Source organism: Glandiceps talaboti, chromosome 6, assembly GCF_964340395.1.
Source record: "Glandiceps talaboti chromosome 6, keGlaTala1.1, whole genome shotgun sequence".
Lineage (NCBI taxonomy): Eukaryota > Metazoa > Hemichordata > Enteropneusta > Spengelidae > Glandiceps > Glandiceps talaboti.
In genome coordinates, this window is record NC_135554.1 from 14,850,592 (window position 1) to 14,860,591 (window position 10,000).

Here is a 10,000-nt window from a genome sequence, read left to right on the forward strand (position 1 = left end):
GTGACTTTGGGGTATATCATGTATTATAGCTATAGTGCAGACTTTTGCATTCTAACAATTACTGTGTGTAGGAACAAATATCTAAAGATTTTGTCCTTATGAAAGACATTCAGTTTATATCTAGTTTTCCGTGATTTGAACTGAAAATGGTTTTCTCAAACAAACTTGTATCCATTTAGTAACGTTAGATGAAATCTTGACAAAATTATCCTGAAATGAAATGTTGATGATCAATGCCTTCTATAACTGTAGATAATCATCAGATGAAACACCATTTCTTGTGAATGTCCTCTTCTTAGGAGTCTGGAAATCACAATTTTGCACTGCCTTGTCAAAGAGTGGCTCATATTTGGCCAAGAGCTGTTGGGATATTGTGATTGCATCACCTGCAATTTAATACATGAAATAAATTATTGTTATAATATCACCCATATGACATTAGGTATTGTTATAATATCACCCATAATATGATATTAATTAAGTATTGTTGTAATATCATTGACAATTAGATTATCAAACACATATTGTTGTGATACATAGACGTGCGTTGTCGCGATGTAGAACAACCAGAGAAAATATTCTATATTTTTTGTTGAACCTGGCTTGTGCATGGTATAATAAAATTATGATATAAGTACTGTTGTTATACCTCTCATAATATGACACTTAGAATTGTTATTATATCACATACAATGTACAATGAGTTACTATGATGATTGTTTACTATATGACATACTGGTCAAACATAACAGGAAACTCTCTGGTATTTCATTATTGATGGCAAATTTGGTAACAACTCTACTGTGAACACTAGGTCTGGTGTTTTCAATTTACCTTGTGGTGTAATGGGGTACACATTCTTCTCAAATGTCCATGCAATTTCTACTGGCAGAACTGCTTTCTCAAATGCCTTTTGGTCAAACTTATGATGTTGAGATGTACTGTTGACGAGCATGTTAATGAAGAGTTGCCATCGTGACTTATAGTAGCTAGTGATAAAAAGACAACATAGAGAGTTGTGGCAGGTACTTTTACAATCCACAACACAAAAATAAAACATTTTCAGTGTAATGTCATACACATTTATAGCATTCATATCAAGTTAAACTGTAAGATACGTTGTGTCCTTCCGACCTCACCAGCCTCCTCTCACAATGGAGTGGAAGGGGGTTGACTGATGTGTGAGGGCGCCCCGTCAAGGCATACCTTACAGACTACTATCAAGTCTGTTTACTCAAAAATGAGATCTGCCTCTAAGATGAAATTTGATAAGAAACCTAGAAACCATGAAGTAATTATGAAGGGATATGTGAGGTAAACCTATAAGCCTAGTACGTGGCCTGTCTAATGTAGTCAATATATAAACAATGTTTTTGGCCAAAGAACAACCAACTTATTTGTCTATGATCACTCTCTAGCACCATTGGGGATTTTCCTTTGACAGTATAATGAAGAATCATGATAACAAATAATATACTCTTTACTCTAGGCTACCAGGGCTGACAAGATAAAGACTAAACAACGGGTATTATAAAAGTTTATTAATTTAATAAATCTAAAGTGGTGATATCTTACCTTTTCATCAAACCTCCCCACATCTTATTTCCATAATCAAGAATCTGTTGACATTAATTGGAATATTAGTAGTTTAGCTTATCACATCGTATAGGGTTGGAATCTATCATTTGCCTAGGTAGTATTTTGGGTACATTTACAGTCCATTATGTCAAACAGTGATACACAGAGTATACATTTACATGTAATTAATTAATGCTGAACAAGTCTTATTAATTACATTATTGGACACCGCAAATTAGTTTAATTCTTATGTAATATTAGTGTTTGGAAGTGAATGAGCATATTATACGTGTGCGTGTGTGCATGTGTGTGTGTATGTGTGTGTGTGTGTGTGTGTGTGTATGTGTGTGTGTGTGTGTGTGTATGTGTGTCTGTGTGTGAGTATGTATGTATGTGTCTGTCTGTCTGTCTGTGTGTGTGTGTGTGTGTGTGTGTGTGTGTGTGTGTGTGTGTGTGTGTGTCTCCATCCTGTTTTGTAAGATATATGCATATGTATGGAAATTTCTGACATTTATCATTTAGAAATGATCTGTTTTAATAAATTAATTCGATATTTATTTACAATGACTGAATTTTGGTAATCTACCTTGAACTCAATTAGTTATAAACTTACCTCTCCATCAGGTCCCCACAAAGTAATCTGATTCCTTGCATTGTATTCATATAAATCTCTGTCCTATACAAACAAACAAATGTAGCCTATAATTTAACTAAATGTTGATTAATAGTGTAACTTGGTGTGTAACTACCTCCAGCATAATGCAGACAAATCATGTATCCTCTATTACCGACATATAGTGTCCATAAATCAGGTGAAGCTTCTTACTTGCATCAAAGTGGACTGTTGATGTGTTCATAGCATCCAAATATTATTTGATTTTGATAGGGCCATCATAAGGGTAAATATTTTCTGATCAATCAATACATACATGAATAATAATTTTGCTTTCATTTCAGGTGCATTAATGTTACAGTAATATTTACAGGGTTAGTAATTAAATTTATTGAATATTTGTACAGAAAAAGGAATGATCATTTAAGTGTAGAGAATGAAACCCACAGGTACTCTCTTTCCTAAGCTTAGTGTAGATGGGGGAAACCACAAAGCAGAAACCAAGCTGCAATACATTTGGATCTGTGTATACCTGGATGGGTTCCCCTATCTTAACCATTATACTTTCTTGTAGGTTCCCCTATCTATACAATGCCACATACCTTCTGATTAGTGCCAAGAGATTTTGCAGAATGTATCCAATGACCAAGAAGATAATATTCATTTGATGACAACAGCACATCAAGATCATCAAATAACTCTAGGAGTTGATCCCCCTGTTGTCTGAAAAATCAAGCTAATGCTCATTGGATGACAGCAGCATATTATCAAGATCATCAAATAACTCCAGGAGCTGATCCCCCTGTTGTCTGAAATATGACTATCTTGACTCACTGAATATCAAAATAACTTGACTCACTGAATGCCTAAACCCGACTTACTGATATGTGAATGCCAAAATAACTTGACTTATTAAATGCCTAAATAACTTGACTCACTGAATGCCAAAATAACTGAATGCCAAAATAACCAGTCTTACTGAATACCAAAATAATTTGACTTACTGAATGCCAAGATAATTTGACTTACTGAATGCCTGAATAACTTGACTTACTGAATGCCAAAATAACTAAATGCCTAAATAACTTAACTGACTGAATGCCAAAATAACTTGCCTCATTGAATGCCTAATTAACTTGACTTACTGAATCCCAAAATAACTTGACTTACCGAATGCCTGCAGCATCATAATTGTTGTAGTCATCTTGGATTGTTTTGTAGATTGAACAGAAGGCCACATCCTGTAGGGCTTGTCTGGATACATCTATCAGATCATACCTGTATGGATATTGAGTAATATGACAATATAAAGTAGTGTAACTTTTGATATCAATATAGAGAACTTACTAGTCAATCAAAATCAAGCACATTTTCATACCTTTCTGTCAATCTTGCATTTCAATTCCTAATCAGATTTAAATGGCATATTCTGTCACAAAAAGACATCAAATTATATAAATTTTGTAATCTTACCTAAATGTTTCACTATTTTGAAGTGACCGTTCTTGTTTTGTACCATGTACCATACTGTACCAAGCATCAATAACATCTTGTAATTTGTACCACATCTGAAAAGACATAGGGGAATTATATGGTTATATTGTTATTTACAAGGAGTAACACTTGTGGCTTTGTAAAGTGAGCGATAAACAAACTATACAATAACAATATAGAACTTATAGTAATATTAAAAAATTCATATAATTTTAAAAGATATATATATTTATCACATTTTGACATCCAAACATGTGTCTTGTCAATCCCAAGATGAAGTTGTTTTCGACCAAAGTTGACAGTAAATGGCACACTTTGAAAACACAGAAGCTTGTTGTGATATATCACTCAGTTACGTGTAACACACCAGTGACAGACAAACATTTACAAACAGAACTGTTATAAACCAGGAAAGTAAATAAATGAATGAATGGATGAACAAACAAACAAATGGACGAATGAACAAAAGAATGAACGAACGAACGAACAAAGGAACGAACAAACGAACGAACAAACAAACAAATGTACGAACAAATGAATGGATTAATAAAACTTGACAAAGCATATTGGAAGTACAGAGATATTATTACATTTCAAACTTTGATATGAATAGTTTGTATGGCCCTTTACATGATAGCTAACATTCACAAATGAATTTCAAGGTAACTTGACATATCATGTAACTTACATATAAAGCGGCCATACAACTGTTCATATCAAACCATGAAATGTAATGCAGCTCTCTGTAGTTCCAACATGCTGTGCTGAGAGTTGTACAAATCATTTATTTATTGTTTGTAACAAGTTCCGTTTGGAAATGCTTGCCTGTCACTGGCTGTACATGCATTTTATTTCTTATCAAGTATTTCGATACAAGCTATAGAGTAATAGTGAGAAGGATTGATTGATCTTCAGGCAAATAACAATATCAGGTAGAGCTATGGAAAAAAATCCAATCATATAGTGACTACATAGCAGTGCCATTGCCATAAACCATCAATCAAACCAATCAATTCAGTCAACAAATTAAAGTTTCTCTCAAGTTTGGCTCAAAAGAGTGGATTTATCAAATCTTAACTCTTAATTCAGATTAAATTTATCAGTACTACCATATGGTATCTATGGTAACTGAACCTGGTAAAATGTGCTTTATCCTTAGACTTTATTATGAATTATACACAATGTGAATATCAACCAATTTTATTTGCAATGTTTATGAATTGAGGATAAAAGTACGACCAAAAAACAAGTTGGCACAATGAATTGAATATACATTAAAGAGATAACGCAAAGAAAATATCTGAATAGTGATCCAAAACTGAATTTGGCTAAATTATTTCACCAACATGTATGGCTAAATATTGTCCAAGTTTTGATATAAATGTGCCACTTACAGTTTGTAGCATTATAACTGATGGTCTGTGGATTAGAATAGATGAACTATGGTCTTTAAATCCAGTAGTGCAATTATACACGCTATGAAGAAGTTTGTTCCATGCAGTAGAAACCTCAGCTACATCTATCCCATACCTAGAATGGGCGTAGCCTGTCATCCTGTAACATAGATATTAACTATCACTGGAATACCCTAGCTAATGGTTTGATAAAGAGTAGAGTTGGTGAACCTATTCCTAAAGATGGAATACCCGGAGACTAGTGATGCGTTATAGGGTCTGAAGTCACTTTTTACAGCACATGCACAAAATGCCATATTCTGGTTATTGGATGGATTGCATAATTTGGCCACTAGGGGTGCTGAGATTTGACAGAAAATTTGGGTATTATCATGTGATTGACATCTATGATGGATATTTTAACCCTATTTTCCATAATCTGGGGTACTCTTGTGTCATTCTTCTTTCAAAAAGTGGCTCCACAGTGTGTATAACCAGAATATGACATGTATTTAACAAAGCAGCAAGCATTGAGTGGAATTAGCTATCATTAGTGCACACAAACAACTACAAAGTATCTGCTTACATCGGGCTGCATCTTTAAAGATGGTCTTTTAATAATAATACTTTTAGCATGATCCTTATGCCTATCTGTGCAATTATAGACTGACTTGATGAGTATATCCCAAGCTTTTTCTGCACCTTGAGACATGTTACCATAGCGACTGTGAGCATAGTCTTTCACCCTGCAAAAGACAGCATAGATATGATATGATACCATAGCAACTGTGAGCATAGTCTTTGAGCCTGTAAAAGACAGCATAGATATGGTAGGTTACCATAGCAACTGTGAGCGTAGTCTCTGAGCCTGTAAAAGACAGCATAGACGTGACTGGCAGAGATGTATTCAGTTTAGAAAGTAGCAATGGTGATATTGGCAGCAACTGTGTAGTGTTCAGGTGATATATAGCACTGAGTAAATTAGGATTCAGAAATAGATTATTGTTGGCAGTCAAGTGCTAGCAACACAACAAATTATTGATATGAGTGAACATTTTGAGTGCATTCCAAATTCCAAAATTTTTGTAGAATTTCTGTCAAACAACAGCTAAAGTACCAGTTGGTATCATGTGATCTTTACCCCCTTCTATACATTCTCTGAAGGTGTTTTATTTTGTCACCAACTGTAGACACAGTTTGCAATTCATAGAGAATTTTACTGTGAAGTGTAATGTGGATTGTGACTTTATAGCAAAGAAGTATATAATAACATGGCACACCAAGAAAGCTATATGTTACAGTTGTGCAATAATAATAATAATAATAACAGTGTTGGAAAGTTGTGATGCTGATGAGTGAAGGCTAAAATTGTGAGCAATGATTTGCCACAAAATATTCTGATGGTGATTTGTAAAAAACACATTTTGGTTTCTATGATTCAAGTCAAGTGTGCAGCTTCAGGGTCAATTCAAATTACTACATCAACATAAAGGTGAGACTGTAAGATAAGTTGTATCATTCAACCTTAGTCAGTCTTCTCACTGGGTGCTTGTCGATAGGTGTGGCACAACACACCATATCTTGCAGACTACACTAAGGTATATTGTGTATTTTGTACAGATCATACGATCTGTAATAGTAAATATAAAATTTTTTTGAAACTGTAGTAATAGGACTTTGAATTTCAGATTTAGAGTAGGTAACAAGAACTTTATATCCATTCCATGCACTGTTGACTTATGGATAATGCCAGAATTGTTATATTTATGAATAAATTAACTATGTCAATGTGAGTCATTTGTTTGTAAACTTGAATTTTCAAAGTCTTCTTTTGGGTCTTTTGTGAATGCCTTGCAAGTCATAACTGATTTGTTAATTAATTGTTTTGGAAAAAGTGGTACTGTATTCATAATCGACACCTTACCAGTGTTGTAAGTTAGCAACTGGTTCATTTCTCCATCCCATTTGATTCATAAAGTCATACACCACATAGTTTTGATTTATGCCCTCTGGTGTCAGACCTGTGCCAATCATGGTACTATTTGTGAAAGCTTGTGCTTCAGAAGGTCCCTGAGATGTGAATACAGAATAAAAGATATCTGTTAATGATGGACTGAGAACATCAAAAAACAGAAAAGGTATAAGTTTTTCTTGTCCAGAAGAATAAAAACTTTTTCATGAACTTACATCACATTACATTTAATGATTGTTTTTGTAAGAATTTTTTGTTTACTTAAAGAGCATGAAAGAACACGCCAAGAAGAATAAATCGTAAAAGAAGAAAAGAAAATGATGACTCAATTTTCACGATTGCAAATATAAACAATTGGCTTAATTATTTTTGTGCACAGTTCAACGAGGATTCATTTTCACCAATCCGGTATCTCTGAAATAGAATTATAGAAATTAGCAAATATTGATTGGAAGAGGCTTTCTGTACTCTGGGGTAAGGCATTATGGGAAACACAGAAAGTGAGGAGCTTCTAATCTCTTTAACCTTTGCCTGAACTATTGCTAATTTTCATAACTCTATTTTTAGAGAGATCATGCGATGTACAATTGATGAAAGTTATTTTTCTGGGTCCCATAAGTATAATTAAATGCAGCAAAGATAAAGTCAGCCTTGCTTTTAAATTCAATCATTGGTAAATATAAATAAATAAAATAAATAAAATAAATCTAATAAGATGGAATACTAGTATATAGTTGTCTTACACCAATGAAATGCAATAGCTGTACACATAGCTATCAACACCCAATGAATACTGGGTGATCAGAGAACTGACCTGATTAATATTATCCATTGCTCCATACATTTCTATATTTCCACCAAAATTATGTAACATACACCAAATAAATGGCTGGCCATAAAATGACTTGGTTTTCTTGTAAATCGGATAGACTTCTGCCATCAAATCTAAAACTATCATTTTACCCTGTGTAACAAGGATAAAAGAAATAAGTGAAACCAACAATGATCATCAAAGTGTGTCAATATAGATATTGAACAAGATACAGTAAAATATCATATTGCTACATCACATACCTAACAAGTCTTCATTGAAGACATAGTACCCCAAATGACTACATTTCAACTTACATTGGAAGCTGTTATCTTAGAATTAGTCTGTTATATTGAGTAAACACTTATCCACTTTGACAGAAAATACAGAGAAAACTTTGTACATCCAGGAAATTTTATGAAAATGGCAATAAATGTATAACATACACCTGAACTGATAGTATATAAAAGAAGTACACACTACTTAACACCCACATCCATGTTATAATCAATCCAATAATTGCGAGAAAGAATTTCTTTGATTCTGTGACTAGAAATTTCATTACTAAATACAATAATTGCTCTTACTAAAGGAACTCCCTGTAGATAGGCTTGAGTTTCATTTGGTCCCCAGAAAGAATTTTGGAATAACCATCCTTGCATCAACCATATAGCTTGGGGATCTGCAGCAAGCATTGTATCATGGACAACTTTACTTGCAGCTGATAAATAGCTTTGATTTCTACATGGTACAAAATAGAAGATGACATAACATATTTCATACAAATATTTTAATAAATGTGAGTTTTAGTGTACAAATCAAATCATTTTTTACTCTTCCTACAACTTTTATGACTTATAATTGTTGTATTACATATCCTAAGAACATTTATTTGGTCAAATATCTGTTATATCTCACTTTGTCTTTCTCCATGTAATTGTGATTTTACATCAGGCTCTACATAACATTGTACCATCACATAGTCTGTTACATCACAGTAAGTCTTTTACACTTACCTAGATGGTGGTGACATTTCATTACACTTACCTAGATGGTGGTGACATTTCATTACACTTACCTAGATGGTGGTGACATTTCATTACACTAACCTAGATGTGGTGACATTTCATTACACTTACCTAGATGGTGGTGACATTTTATTACACTTACCTAGATGTGGTGACATTTCATTACACTTACATAGATGGTGGTGACATTTCATTACACTAACCTAGATGTGGTGACATTTCATTACACTTACCTAGATGGTGGTGACATTTTATTACACTTACCTAGATGGTGGTGACATTTTATTACACTTACCTAGATGGTGGTGGTGACATTTCATTGCACTTACCTAGATGGTGGTGACATTTCATTACACTTACCTAGATGGTGGCGACATTTCATAACACTTACCTAGATGGTGGTGACATTTCATTACACTTACCTAGATGGTGGTGACATTTCATTACACTTACCTAGATGGTTGTGACATTTCATTACACTTACCTAGATGTGGTGACATTTCATTACACTTACCTAGATGGTGGCGACATTTCATAACACTTACCTAGATGGTGGCGACATTTCATAACACTTACCTAGATGGTGGTGACATTTCATGACACTTACCTAGATGGTTGTGACATTTCATTACACTTACCTAGATGTGGTGACATTTCATTACACTTACCTAGATGGTGGTGACATTTTATTACACTTACCTAGATGGTGGTGGTGACATTTCATTGCACTTACCTAGATGGTGGTGACATTTCATTACACTTACCTAGATGGTGGTGACATTTCATTACACTTACATAGATGGTGGTGACATTTCATAACACTTACCTAGATGGTGGTAACATTTCATTACACTTACCTAGATGGTGGTGACATTTCATTACACTTACCTAGATGGTGGTGACATTTCATTACACTTACCTAGATGGTGGTGACAATTCATTACACTTACCTAGATGGTGGTGACATTTCATTACACTTACCTAGATGGTGGTGACATTTCATTACACTTACCTAGATGGTGGTGACATTTCATTACACTAACCTAGATGGTGGTGACATTTCATTACACTTACCTAGATGGTGGTGACATTTTATTACACTTACCTAGA

The 10,000-nt window shown here is 34.0% G+C and overlaps 1 protein-coding gene across 2 annotated transcripts in view; it reads right to left on the reverse strand.

Moving 5' to 3' along the window:
- The window catches only part of LOC144436337 (alpha-N-acetylglucosaminidase-like), a 17,720-nt gene that overhangs the window by 1,281 nt on the left and 6,439 nt on the right, over positions 1–10,000 (reverse strand). The window contains exons 9-19 of one of the 2 annotated variants that reach the window (XM_078125108.1): positions 8,450–8,603; positions 7,866–8,015; positions 7,004–7,149; positions 5,080–5,239; positions 3,665–3,759; positions 3,362–3,469; positions 2,794–2,914; positions 2,192–2,254; positions 1,576–1,619; positions 835–989; positions 1–386 (exon numbers count right to left, since the gene is read on the reverse strand). The exon at positions 1–386 is cut by the window's left edge and continues 1,281 nt beyond it. In XM_078125108.1, the coding sequence (XP_077981234.1) occupies positions 241–386; positions 835–989; positions 1,576–1,619; positions 2,192–2,254; positions 2,794–2,914; positions 3,362–3,469; positions 3,665–3,759; positions 5,080–5,239; positions 7,004–7,149; positions 7,866–8,015; positions 8,450–8,603 (1,342 nt within the window). In that variant the 3' untranslated portion in view covers positions 1–240. Of the gene's footprint in view, positions 387–834; positions 990–1,575; positions 1,620–2,191; positions 2,255–2,793; positions 2,915–3,361; positions 3,470–3,664; positions 3,760–5,079; positions 5,240–5,665; positions 5,826–7,003; positions 7,150–7,865; positions 8,016–8,449; positions 8,604–10,000 lie in introns of both variants that reach the window. The other variant, XM_078125109.1, reaches the window with a different exon arrangement.